At 37.5% G+C, this 14,404-nt stretch overlaps 1 protein-coding gene across 1 annotated transcript; it reads left to right on the top strand.

The window, feature by feature from the left end:
* Positions 1-403: 403 nt before the first annotated feature.
* Positions 404-10,159, top strand: LOC108991249 (putative disease resistance protein At1g50180). Its single transcript, XM_035691379.1, has 3 exons — positions 404-695; positions 7,319-8,218; positions 9,963-10,159. The coding sequence occupies exons 1-3, from the start codon at positions 404-406 to the stop codon at positions 10,157-10,159; spliced, it is 1,389 nt and encodes a 462-aa protein (XP_035547272.1).
* Positions 10,160-14,404: the final 4,245 nt, after the last annotated feature.

Below are 14,404 nucleotides of genomic sequence, written 5' to 3'. Positions count from 1 at the left end.
GGAAGCTCCGATGAGGAGAACGGGACATCGGTTCAACCGGCCTACATTCACCATTAATGAGGTTGACACCACTGCCGTTCGCAAAGTTGATGACCGGGGTGTTTCATGTTGCTACTAGATGTACCACAAGTCCACCTCGCATAATACCGATGATTGCTTCTCCCAACAAGGGAGAAGGGAGCATGCGAAGCGGACAAGGCAATGCTATCCCTTGGCCCGGAGATTGAAGCAGGAAAGGAAGGGAAGGTAGAGGGAAAGGAGCACGGATCAAGTCGACCGGCGCAGGACTGAAAAAAGGCCCTGGCGATGACCATCAACACAGGGGCCATAGCAAGATCGTCCCAGTTCGCCACCACGAGTTGGACCTCCACTCGAGGAAATTTGAACCATAGTGGGAGGATTCATGGGTGGGGATGCTTCCTCCTCAAGTAGAAAAATGCATGCCAGGCAGCCCTGGTACCACAAGGTGTACTTGGCTGAGTACCATCCTGCCAAGTATCGAAAGGGTGAGCCTACCAGGGTCATCTCCTTCATGGAGGCTGACGAAGAAGAGGCCCTGTACCCCCATGACGATGCGTTGGTGGTGATTATGCTGGTCGCCAACTTCACCACCTGCAGAATCCTCATTGATAATGGGAGTTCTGCAAACATCCAATTTTGGGAGACCTTAACCAGGATGGGAATGATGTTGCCCGGTTGCATCTAGCCCCTATGCCATTGAAGGGCTTCTCCAGGAGTATGGTTCAACTTGTGAGAACCATCATGCTGTCGGTCCTCGTAGGCAGCGCCCCTTGCATGGCTTCAATCATGGTCGACTTCCTAGTAGTGAGGACCTTATCGTCCTACAATGCCATCATACGGAGGCCCACCCTCAACAACTTGCAAGCAGTCACATCGACCTACAATCTCAAAATGAAATTCGCGACCCCTCATAGAGTGGGAGGAATCTGAGGCGAAATGGTTTTGGCGAGAGAATGGTATGTCTAAGAACTAAAGCAGAAGGATGGTGAGATTATCCTAGACGACACCTCTGAGAATGAGTAGGCCATGCACTGCTTGGAGAGTCCTGGCAAGCCCTAATTTACGACTCGAGGAGGAGTGAGAGGGTGCATAGCCTTAGAGGCAAGGGAAGAACGAATGAAAGCTCCTCGACCGAAGGCTCCATTTCCCTTTATTTTGTAATGTATCATTTAATTATTATAAATTTTTTTAATTTAATGAAAAGCGTAATTTTCCAGGACCATACAACAGGTCTACTTCAAAATTTTGTGTTATCAACAAAACACCAACAAGACAATCTACGATTAAAGAAATATGCAATGACAAAATCATCACCGAATTAATGTTTACTTTCCCTACAATGTCAGCGGGTAGGAGTGGATCCAGTCACAAACTGCACGAACAACGTACCTCCCGCAGTGTCAAAGGGAAGGGATAGGCCGAAGGCCACTCTATCCACCTGCGATGGAAAGCGAGTTTTGTCCCCCCCCCCCCTCCCTCCGACGACCAAAATAACTTACGCCACCCACATTGCAGCGAAAAGTGGACCAACCACATCGCTATCTAAGTTACCTCCACTACGAAATACCGAAGGGAAAGATAGGCTAAAACATTGCCTTATCCCTCTTGTGGTGGAGTGTGGCTTAGCCCTAGGCAGTCCGAAGACAAAGACCTACATTCCTTGCGAGCTTCAATAGGCGGGAGCGGGTCCAATCTCAAACTGCCTGAATAACGTACCTCTCGCGGAACCAAAGGAGAGAGTTAGGTCGAAGGCTGCTTTACCCCACCTGCGATGGAGAGTAAGTCATGCCCCCCGCTAACTCGAACAACTTACCCCGACCTCTGTTGCAACGACGAGTGGGATCAACGTTGGTCTGACCCAACACTTACATTCCCTATGAATATCAACGAGTGAGAAAGGGTTTAATCTCAAACTGCCCTAATAGTGTACCTCCCACAGGACTGAAGGGGAGAACTAGGCCAAAGGCCGTTCTACCTTTCCCACGATGGAGAGCAGGTCACGCCCCCCCGACGGCCTGAACAACTTATCCCGACTCCTATCGCGGCGAAGAAAGGACTAGCTATATTGCTATCCAAACTTACCTCCCTTGTGGGATACCAAAGGGAAAGGTTGGCCCAAAGGTTGCCTTATACCTCCTGCAGTAGAGTGTGGTTCAGTCCTCAGCTGCCCGAAGACAAAAGACTTACCTTGCTCATAAGCGTCAACAGGCAGGAGCGGATCCAGTTGTAGACTATCCGAAAACTTACCTCCCCGCGAGACTTAAAGGGATGAGTCACGGTTAAGGCTGCTTTACCCCTCCCATGGAGGAGTGGGGATCTAGCCCCCACAGTAGTCCGACTGACCTCCGCTGCAAACGAAGAGTGGGTTCGGTGCCTGCTGGCCAAAATCCTACATTTCCTTACGATGTCAATGAGCAGGACAGGGTTCAGTCTCAAATTGCCCGAACAAATTACCTCCCAGAGGGGTAACAAGGATGAGTCAAACCAGAGGGTGCTTGGACCTTCCCAAGGAGGAGAGCGGGGCCAGTCTTTAGGCTACCCGAATACTTACCCTGACTCTTGTTGCGGTGAATGAATGGACCAGCCCCACGACCATCTGAAGAAGTTACCTCATTGGGGAATCAAAGGGGTGGGTTTGACTTAAGGCATCCCGACCTCTCCCTAATGGAGTGCGGGCCTAGCCTTTTGACTACCCGATGTGAACAAAATCTCCAAAGTGAAAAAGTCAAAGCAAATGGCTACATGACGTCGAATAGCGAGAGTAAGTTTAGACTCGAACTGCCTGAATAAATTACCTCCCTGCTGTGTAACATGGACGAGTTGAGCTAGAGGCCACTCGGACCCTTCCGTGGAGGAGAGCGAGCCTCTAGGTTGCACGAATAGTTACCCCTACTCCCATTATAATAAAGAACAAGTTGGCCCTTAGCCACCCAAAGAAATAACTTCTTCAGGGGTTAAAGAGACAAGTCGGCCTATTGTGTTCTGACCTCTTCCCGGTGGAGAGCGGGCTAGGTCCTTCGACCATCTGAATACTACAACAAAGAACATGAACATTAGCGACATGGCAGGAAACAACGAGCACATTGCGACATCGCGACATATCGCAAAATTATGATAGCATTCTTATCTTCCTAAATAATCATACTAACCTTTAAGTGCAAATCATTTATCAAAATTCGATTCCGAAGTGCCTCAAAATAATTAAAACACGTTTTCGAACAAGCGTTATTCAGAAATTAAAATTTTTTTTATTATGCCATAAAATCCTAAATATCCCTCTAAGTTTAATAGTGTAGACGTTTCTCATTCTAACGCTTATAAGTGCCTCAAATACTCTAGCAAACTCATTGAAACTGTCAATAGAGACAGGCTGCGAGGCCCCTAACCAACATCTCACGACCCCCTTTTGGGCCAGTGGGAAAGCTTACAAGCTATCTCCCTAGGAAACCAATGCAAGGCCATATGAACCTTGATGGTCTCCAAGTGCTCAAGGGTATCTTTGGACCTGTTGTACATCTCCATTTGCGAGTTTTCTGAGAGAGTGTTGTAGCCAACATACGAAGGACTTGCTATTTTTATAAAGATCTCACAAATGACGCTACTGTTAACAATGTGTTTCATAAGTCAGGTACTAGGCTCATTTTACATAGAGAAGGTGATGGACTCGAGGTGGAAGGGACACCTTCGATACCTAAGTCAGTTCCTGATTCTTTAGGTTGAATTTTTAGTAAGTAAAAGGGCATGAACCTTAATTCTAACCAGGTGCTCAATATTTATACTGCCTGTTAAGAGGCCTTCTGTTCCCTGCGTTAGAGACAACTGCCTTTCATGTGGGCCTCCACACCGTCGTCGCTGTTGTGGTTCGGCCTTCCCAAGTCACATCCTTGTGGCATGTCAATAAGTACGGCCACCTTCCACGCACTTTGCCAAGGATAAAGGTAGTGCCACACGCACTGTCAAGGATAGGGCACTTCGCCGTGTTCCTTGTCTGCGTCTGTGATAGTACGTACATAAGGGCAACGTGGCCCTATCATTACATGTGTGTGTAGGGCGGTGTTAGAAATGTCGTTGCCATGTCACCTCACATCTACTTCCCTCTTAACCGGGCCTTGGGCCTCTTTTTACTCAGCTCATGGGTCGACTGTGCTATAGGTCATTGGGGGGCCCTTGAATAAACTTTGCCTAGCTCAGGAGGGGCATAAATATCCCTCCCAATTAGGCCTAACCCAATAGGGGAGGTAACATCCGCTCTGGGAATCATCAGATGAATATATCAATTCTTTATTATCGTGTAGATTGAATAACTTTGTGAGATGCTTGAGGAATGAGATAAGATGATAATTTTGTAAATAGTAGTGAAGTAATTTTTGACTAGTAGTAAAATAGTTTGAGTTATGATGTTTTATGAGGTTTTGGAAAATAGAGAGAAAAAATAGTAAAAATATTATAAAATGAAAATATTGTTAGATATAATTTTTTAATATTATATTTGTTTTGAAACTTAAAAAAATTGAATTTGTTTTGTTATTTTGTTTAAAAGTTTGGAAAAGTTGTAATGATTAGTTTAAAAAAATTGTAATAATTAATTTTAAAATGTTTGTATTTGAGCAATGTTTGAGTACATCACATGGATAAAGAATAATTAATGACGAATGGAAGTTTCATTGAACTACTTTCCCTCTATCATAGTACAGAGCTTTTAAGATCACATGCATGCTAAAATTTGAAATCATTCCCCCTCATCATGTGCGGGAGAGATTCAATACGTGAAATATTTAATTAAATATAATAGAGTGTAGAGTTAGAGTTCAAATTTAGAACATCTACTGTGATCCATTTAAAATTATCATTTATCCTAAAAATTTAAGATGAGAAGAAATAGATTTTATTATTTATATTGATGCTTAACAAAATTTAAATTTGTTTTCTTGTTATTGAACAACCATAAAGGCAATTTTAAATTAGTTCTTGGATATATAATGCACTGTGCGGGGTACATATGAAAGAATATCTAAGAATACTGATGATATTGGCTTAGCTAAATGTCAGTGTATCTCTAAAGTTTGGTAAACGAGCTCTAAATTTCAACTTTTGAATAACCTTTGGTAGCAAAAAACCTTGAGACGCATCGATAGCGCAATTGTACATTTCTTTTGAAAGTGGGTGCATTTCCTTATTCACTTTTTTTTCGATTGACTTTCATTTTTATGTTCAGTTTTAAAATATGTGAATGAAGAAATATTAACATATAATTAATGTAATTGTAAAAAAAAAAAATTATATTATTATTAAAAAAATAATATTATTCTAAATTATGACATATTAGAATATTGTTTTTTAATAATTTAGAATAATAATATCATTCTAATTTTTTGATATGATAATTATCGACAAGTCAAAACTTTATTTTTAATAAAGAAAAAAAATGATGGTCCAGCTGGAGTCAATCCAACGGATCGTGGTGGATCCAGAATGGCACCGGCCCGTTATCCTTCCACTGCCAGGAGCGGGAGGTAGTCGCTGCTCTGTGGAACCAGCCTCACGCTGTGCCCTCCACTCTAGGAACCACGTCACCCAGGCTTTCGCCCAAATCACATGGCCCAGCTCTTGGCTTGGAACGGGCGGGCCAGTAGTTAGCCATTAGAATCCGACCAGTTGGATTAGGCCAGCGTCCCAGCACTTTGATGCCCCTACTCAGGTTATAGGCTCGCGTTACTGAGCCCGGTGAGCTTTCTTATCCTGTTGTGAGATTATAAAGTATTGAATGTCTTTGCTTCTTATCAATGTGGGATTGCGCTCTTCATTTGTTCTCACTTCTCATGTTGGGGAACGCGTAAAACCCCTAATAAAAGAGCGCCCTTGACGAAGCCAGGTATCGAAACCAACTCCTCCAAGCTAGTTTTTCATTCCTGAAACAGGCAGCGTTCCCCAACATGAGCTATAGTACCAACTCCTCCAGGTATCGATATGTATTGCAGTAGTCAAAATGAAAAAGTTCTACATATGAGCTATAGTACCAACAAAATTTTCTTCAAATTTAAAGATGTATTGTCCATCTTCAAAATGAATTAGTAACACCATCTAAACAAAAAGAACATAAATTCAACATTTAATAACCAATCTAGTAAACTGCTATTTATTGAATAATAAATCAAAACAGTCCATTTCACAACTTCATAACTATCTAACAATTAAATCCGAACAACTCTCTCTTCAAACCATTCGCAATTGAAACCCAAAACAGCCACCACCTTCTATTAATACCAACCGTCTATAATCATTTCCAAAACCCACCACAGAAACTCCAATAATTAAAATATAATCCAACCCAAACTTCACTTCCACCTTTCGAATAAAACAATTTCAGTGCACACATCAATACTCTAATCATTCAACAATTCAAAACTTGCACAAAAGTTCAATACAACTAATTCCAAAACACCCATCATTTTACACCAAAAAGTCTCAAATAATACTTCAAAACCGACTCACAAAACACCCGAAAATTTTACTCCTCAACATCCAAAATTCCAACACACTCTACTGCTCCAACAATTAAAACATCAACAAAAAAAATAAAATGTCAAAAATTATTCTACTGAAAGTGCTAATGGTCTTCGCAGAGAGGAAAAAATACTATCTAAGTGTGATGCTCGGCCAACCAAACAGTGTGTGTGTGCGCGATAGACAAACCGAAGGAAGAGATAAAATGATTTAAGGAATGTGTAACAAGAAGTAAAAAAAATAAGAGAGACTAAGGATTTAATGGTGGGCGGGAGTTACCGAAAATAGAAGGAAAAATCCTTCAGTGAAGAGCTTCAATGGAGGCAGTATGCGAGACTCACGAAAACTCTGCACTAATCCGAAACCCAAAGGAAGAAACTTTACAAAGTCGTCTAAGAGCACAAAGAAGCCACGGAGAGAGGAGAAAACTCATAAATTGCTGTGAAACAGGAAGAGGAAAACTGAGGGCGAGAGAGAGGACGATAGCTAACCTTCGAAGAATCAGAAAAATCGAAAACCACGGAGCCGGAAGGATGAACCGCAAGTCTGTGTGGGACCGAAAATAAAATCGTGGGAGCGTGAGAAGCAGTTGCACGGGAATGGAGGAAATCACGGAAATGCAGAGTGAAGGAACGCAGTGGAGGAAGAAGAGAAACAGTGCAAGGCATGAAGGGAATTAAATCCCTCCCCAAAACGACGCCGTTCGACTAACACCTGCTGCTCGTGGGTTGGGCTTCTCCAACGGGCTGGGCTTAAAGCCCGGTTGTTACACAAAGTCTCCTAAAAGATGCAGATGCGAGGCAAAACGAAAGAGAGAGTGTACGCCAGTGGGTTGCAGATATCAGAGATGTTGCTTATGACGCCGAAGATATTATTGAGAGGTATGCCCTCAAAGTTGGCTCCAGAAAGGAAGGAGGCATACAAAATGTCCTCAAGAGGTTTGCTTTCATCTTGGGAGAAGCAAAAACTATTTTCCAAACTAGCTCAGAGATTGGTAAAATAACAAAGAGAATTTCTACATTGAACTCACGTTTACAAAATTATGGCATAAAATTTGATTCGATGGAAGGTGGAGGCCCGAGTTCTTTGAGCGAGAAGATAAGAGAGCAAAGGCAAACTTATGCGCATGTTGAACATGATCATGTTGTTGTTGGATTGGAGGATAAACTGAAGGAGGTGGTGGCATGTTTGACAGAAGAGGTCAAATACAAGTACAGAGTCGTTTCCATATGTGGTATGGGTGGTCTTGGAAAGACTACTCTTGCTAGGAAGGTTTATCATCACCAAGAAGTCAAGAGTCACTTCAATTGTCGTGCCTGGGCATGTATTTCCCAACAATGTCAAAGAAGAGATGTTTGGGAAGGAGTTATGATCGGTCTTATCTCTCCATCTAAAGAGAAGAGAGATGAAATTCGAAGCCTGAGAGATGAAGAGCTTGCTGAGAAACTTTGTGAAGTTCAGCGCCAAAAGAAATGTTCGGTGGTTCTAGATGATATCTGGAAAGTTGAGGATTGGAACAGTTTATGTGCTGCCTTCCCAATGAATGATACAAACAGCAGAATATTGCTTACCTCTCGTAATGAAGGCTTGGCTTTGCAAGTAGATCCAAGGGGCCCCCTTCACAAATTAAAGTTTCTAAACGATGAAAACAGCTGGGAATTGCTTCAAAATTTAGCAATTTCATGGAGAGAAGGTATATAGACAGTATCTAATTAATTCTCATTCGGTAGATTTTCTAGAAGTGCATTTTTTATATGAAATGATTGCTGGTTTAGTCACGGTATCTTGTTTTTCCCCGTTATTTGACTAACATATTGAACAGGACTTAAGAGAGAGAGAGTGAGAAAAACAAAAGTGGTTTACACTTGCTTTTAACCTCTGTTTGTTAAAAGAATGAAATTCGGCAAGGGAGAAGTTGATTGTTGAAATGATAATTTATTGGAACGGAAATACAAGATATCATTTCTTTTTAAGTAGTATATGTAAACGGGTCTAAGGAATTATATGGTGGCTTTTCCCTATTTTGACTGCGAATCACAATTGACATATTAGTAATTAGGGTGATGCTACGCTGACGAGAGATTCTCGCCGTCCTCACCGCACAGCCAATTTTTTTTTTTTTGGTTTTTTTTCAAACATTTTTTTAAACCCCTTAAACATTAAAAAAAAAAAAATCACAAAGTCATTAAAAACAATAATAATAATAAATAAATAAATAAATAAAACTCAATCGGTTGGTTTTGTCAGTGAATTTTTTAAGTAGGAGTAGTGTTTTCCAAGTAATTTAGGAGTTCTTCAAGCTTTTGCCGATTGGACAAAACTACTTTTCCAATGGAATCTTTAGTCCATCTAGTATATGACCATCCATAGCAGTCATTTTGATTTTGCTAAGTTATGCAGAAATTCTTTTTGACTATGATCTTGTTTTACCGATCTCAATATCTATTATCACTCGAAACTTAAATCAAAAGATGATGACAATTGCTCAAATGGGAGGTACGGCAAATCATGATGAACTGAGTTTATTTATATATAGTTTTTTCAAAATTATATTCAATTTTGCGCCGTAAAGCTTATGAAATCCTGTTTTGGATTTTCTTTATAATCCAACCCATTAAGGTTCATACTTTGACGGGCATTACAGTTTTGAATTCAACATGTTGCCTTTCTCGTCTATTTTCACTTTAGGGCAGTATTAATTAGTTTGCTACTTGACTTGATGATCGAGAAGTTTTGCAGTCGAAACTTCTCGATCACTACGAAACCTTAAATCCTCTAAAAGTTTGACCAAAAAATGAAAAAACTTATTAGGTTGGTCAATGATGAGTTTATCATGGAAAGTCTGAATGAAAAATTGACACATTTTTTTTTTTTTTGAAAATTACATATTTATAAGTATGAGAACATACATGTTGATTTTTGTGATGAGAGGATTCAAGAATATCCCATGAATCAAGTTCTTGTCAAGATTTTGAAGACCTCAAGTGGAAGAGATATAGACATATGAATTAGGCCCTACAATATTTATATAAGTACTTAAGGGCTCACTATATATGTCTATCTCTCCTAATTGAAAGGTATTTTTTTTAATATAAGATAACATTACATTGGCTGATAGTGAAAACCATATAATAATGCAAGTATTGAATTGATCAGGAGGGACAATCTCTCAATAACAATGCATGCTCTGCTTTTAGTATTTTTCAATGGTTTAGTCACTTTATAATTACACATTGAAAGCTTTCGAGTCTCAAAATAGGGTCGATTTCTTCTTTTTATTTTATGTTTAATATGTTGGCTCAATATGCAAGACGGAATGATATTGTTTACATGGTTGTTGGCGATGCAGATTCTGAAATCAAGAAACGTACGAGTGTTTTAGGAAAAGAGATGGTTAGATATTGGTAAGGGTTTACCATTGGCCGTCATTGTATTAGGAGGACTTTTGGCAACAAAGCAAACGATTGAAGACTGGGAAAAAGTGCAGAGAAATGTTAAATCATACCTTCATCAACAGAGAGATCTTGGAATAAGCGCGGTGTTAGCTTTAAGTTATGATGATTTGCGTTTAGACTTGAAATTGTGCTTCCTATATTTAGGCCATTTCCCAGAGGATTTTGAGATAACGGACTAAGGAGTTAATTCAAATGTGGATGGCCGAAGGTCTTATACTTCAAACTGGAAGTAACAATGAAACACTGGAGGATGTTGGAGAACGATATTTAGAGGAGCTAGTTCAAAGGTGTATGGTACAAGTAGGACAAAAGAGTTCAGTTGCAGGGATCAAAACTTGTCGTCTCCATGATCTTATGCGAGACTTTTGTGTGGAAAAAGCTAAATTGGAAAACTTTCTCAACGTCATCAATATTAACGATGATGATTCCAATGAAGAAATAGAAGCTCCCATTGGTAAAGTTCGAAGAGTTGCTATCAATGGTGGATCAAATCTCGTTACAATATCAAGATCTCAAAAATATTTTCACCTAAGGTCTCTTCTAACATTCTCTGGGCCTTTGTTAGAGACATCTATGGTAAGGAACTTCAAATGTCTTAGAACATTCTCCGGGCCTTTGAAAGATCAGAAGTCTATGCTAAGGAACTTCAAATATCTTAGTCTTGAATTTTGTAATGAATCGCAAAGACTCTGCGGTGGTGGATTTCGATCATAAAGTATTGGATTTCCCCCCCGAGATCAATAGTCTTATCCACTTGAGATTCTTATCATTAAGGTATACTAGTGTAACAAGTATCCCAACCCTAGGAAATTTAAAGTGCTTGCATACACTAGATTTGCGGTCGAAATATTGTCACGAAGTAGTTAATGTGCCAAATGATGTGTTCAGAAATATGGAGCACTTGCGGCATCTGTTTCTACCTCGGAATTCCGAAGTCAGTGGTAAGTTGCAACTACCTAATGCTAGTAAGCTGCAAACACTTGTGAATATTCCTGTTTCCATATGTGATGTTAAAGATCTGACGACAGGATTTGACGAGTTTGGAAAGAACTTAATGCCTTCAAATTTGAATGTCTTCATGTTCTTAAGATTAGTCACATAAATAGTTGGTATAAGAGAGTGGATATAACACCAATGGTAACGAGTTGTCCTCACATATATCGACTACGACTTTGGGGGAAAATAGAGAAATTGCCAGAACATGACAAAATTTCTCCACATCTTGTCCAGTTAATGTTAGTTCGGACTGGTCTTGAGGAAGACCCAATGCCGACTTTGGAGATGTTACCAAACTTAAAGATTCTCCACCTTACGTTCATGCCTACACAGGGAAGAAGATGATTTGTTCTCTAAGAGGATTTCCTCAACTTCAATCCCTCATCCTTGATGATTTAAATAACTTAGAGGAGTGGGAGGTGGAGAAAGGATCCTTGCCCAACCTCCGCCATTTGAAGATTGAAACTTGCGACAATCTCAGGATGGTTCCAGATGGACTTCAGTTTGTCACTACCCTGCAAAAATTGGAAATCAAAAACATGCCCATGCCATTCAGAGATAGACTTCGCGAAGGAGGACAGGATTTCTACAAAATCCGGCACGTGTCTTCCCTTCAAATTTTTGAAGATTAAAGATTTTACTCAAAAGGTAATATTAATGCTAAAACAAAAGTAATCTATATAGCAGCGTACATATTTATTATACATATTTATTGCGCATGCTATATTCTAATTTCAATGTCTTTCGTACATTTAATTAATTACTTCTTTCTTAAGAGCATCTCTAATCTTGTCTTAATTTGGTATCTTTTGCATCTCTATATATCCGTAATGAAAATATCTTGATTTGATTATGTATAAATGCTTGCAAAATTTGAAATCAGTTTTCATGGAACTAAAATCAGGTGGGACATCGTCGTTTCATCATGAGTTTAAATTCAGATATATATTTAAAAAAAAGAACTTCAAACATTTTTTTTACAAGTACTCGTTATCACATTAGTTGGTTGAGGTATGTATAAAAATATATGTATGTATATATATCATTATTCTAATAATAAATAAAAAAAACTTATGGATTATGGTCGTAATAGAAAGGTTTTAAGATCTATTTTGGGTCTGCATTTCCTGATGATTTGTTGATCCAATGGTCGTTTGGTTTTAAGTACCTCATTTACAGGGAAAATTAAATGAATCCAGGTTATTGATATAATTTGATACTTATCTTATATGAGCTTTTTGCAAAATCTCAATATCTTGTGATGTTGCATTGATGATTTGTGATAATTAAATTCAATTTTGCTACTTCTTGAATGTGTTGTAGCTAACTCTTTTATTTTTGTCCTTTCCGATCTTCAGGAAGTGTATTCACGTTGTTGAGATTTGCAGATGATCGATGAGATGAAAAATGCTCGAGTTTGGAGGTATTGATCTCTGGAATTAAGAGGATTTCCTCAACTTCTATATCTCATCTTTGCTTATTTATATAACTTAGAAATTTTTGGGTTTATCTTCATGATCGTAATAGGAAGGTTTTAAAATCTATTTTCGGTCTGTCCTGATCAGGATTTGTTCCAATGGAAAATTCAATTTGTCCTAATTAATTTGTGGCATATTTAAGGCATAAACAACCTTTAGTAAATTAAGGTTCCCTCGTTTGACTTTTAAGTACCTCATTAAAGGAAAAATTAAAGAAACCTTATTGATATAATTTGATACTTGTCCATGAGCTTGTTGAAAAATTTTAACGTTCCTTCTATATATATGATGTTAGAGTTAGGTGCTGTTTAGACACTAAGTTGAGATGAAATTAGTTGAGATGAAAAGTAAAACATGAATAAAATTTTATGATGTACAAATTGCGTGCACTTTATTTGAAAAATGTGTTCACCATTAAAAAAAATAATATTTTTGAGATATTTATCCATTTTTTCAAAAGTAATGGACGAAATTTATACATATTAAAATTGTGAATATTAATTTCTACTGCAAGAAACTATATATGTTCCCTTGGAGTTGGGAACTGAATTTATTTCAAATTATGGAGTTGGAATCATGAGGTTTTATTATTCGTAAATGGGGAGTAAGATAACTTTTTAGTCGAAGTTTTATCATACAAAGAGTATTACAAACTTTTGACTGACTGATATTCCTTAATCTTTTTAAAAGGTTCTATGAATTTTTTATTTTTTTTTTTCAATTCAAACATTTTTTAAACTAGAAAAATAAAAGTCTTTTTCTTTCAAAGATAGGACAGCGAGTAATGCTACTCATAATTTTAATTTTCATCATTCATCCATCATCCCATAATATGACATTAGATGATTAGAGACTATTTATTATATTTCACTTATAAACCTTTCATCTAACCACATCATGAGATGATAATGAGAAAAATGATGAATAGATTTTTTAGATAATTGGAGACTATTTATTATATTTCACTTGTGAACTTATCATCTAATGTTACATCATAGGATGATGAGAGGATGATGAGAAAAATGATGAATAGATTTTTTCCGTTATTAAAATATATTTTTTTAATCTTATTTTTCTTTTAGAATTTGAAAAAACTTGAATTGTTTATTTTATTTTATGTGAAAATTTAAAAAAGTTGTAATGATTAAAGAGTTGTTTGGATTCGAATATGAGTTGAGATGAGTTGTGAATAGTAGTAAGATAAGTTTACATAAGATAGTTTTTGAAAATGTTGTGTTTGGATTGGGAGTGAGTTGAGATAGATGTGGATCCCACAAATTATTGCATAGTATTTTTAATAAATTTTTTTTGTTTATAAATACATTTATTCCTTAAGTAATAATAATTTATAAATTACCTACCTAATTTTTATTTTTTTTAATATAGTGAATAATAATATTTTAAGGGTTACAATATTTTTTTCTAACGGAATTTTTTTGTAAAATATCAAATAAAAAATTATTAATAAAAATTGTTTTAAAAATAATTTTTTAATTGTTTCCAAAATCATTAAATAATACTAATATATATATAATAATTTTTTATAAATAATTGTGCTTAAAATGATTTTCCATATTCAAGTACTAATGGTCATTTTGACTAGCTCTTGTTAGTTTCGATTATGGTCAATGATAATAAATTAGAAAAATAACATCATTAAATTATAAAATCACTTTATTTTATAATTTTAGTAGTATAAAAATTACATATCGACCAATCATTTATTAAACTAAATTTTCCTATAGATCTCATAAAATTAGCAACCATATTTTCTAAAGAAATTTACTACAAACTTCCCCATCTATGTAAATAAGTAATCTATTGCCACACCAAAATCAAATTTGTAATACATTTGAATCTCTAGCTACACTCTTATAATTCCAATATTTATTATATACATATCAATGACCGGCCCTGACTTCCCACATAGGAATGACAATGTCATCTCTA

This window comes from Juglans regia, chromosome 7 (genome assembly GCF_001411555.2).
Source record: "Juglans regia cultivar Chandler chromosome 7, Walnut 2.0, whole genome shotgun sequence".
NCBI classification, from domain to species: Eukaryota; Viridiplantae; Streptophyta; class Magnoliopsida; order Fagales; family Juglandaceae; genus Juglans; species Juglans regia.
This window is presented reverse-complemented; position numbering and strand designations above follow the sequence as displayed.

Excerpts from the sequence above, each read along its gene's own strand:
- LOC108991249 (XM_035691379.1), top strand. The coding sequence starts at position 404 with ATGGGTGGGGATGCTTCCTCCTCAAGTAGAAAAATGCATGCCAGGCAG. Across the intron at positions 696-7,318 it reads GATGGGAATGATGTTGCCCG|ATGCGAGGCAAAACGAAAGA; the intron begins GTTGCATCTAGC and ends TAAAAGATGCAG. Across the intron at positions 8,219-9,962 it reads AGCAATTTCATGGAGAGAAG|GAGGACTTTTGGCAACAAAG; the intron begins GTATATAGACAG and ends TCATTGTATTAG.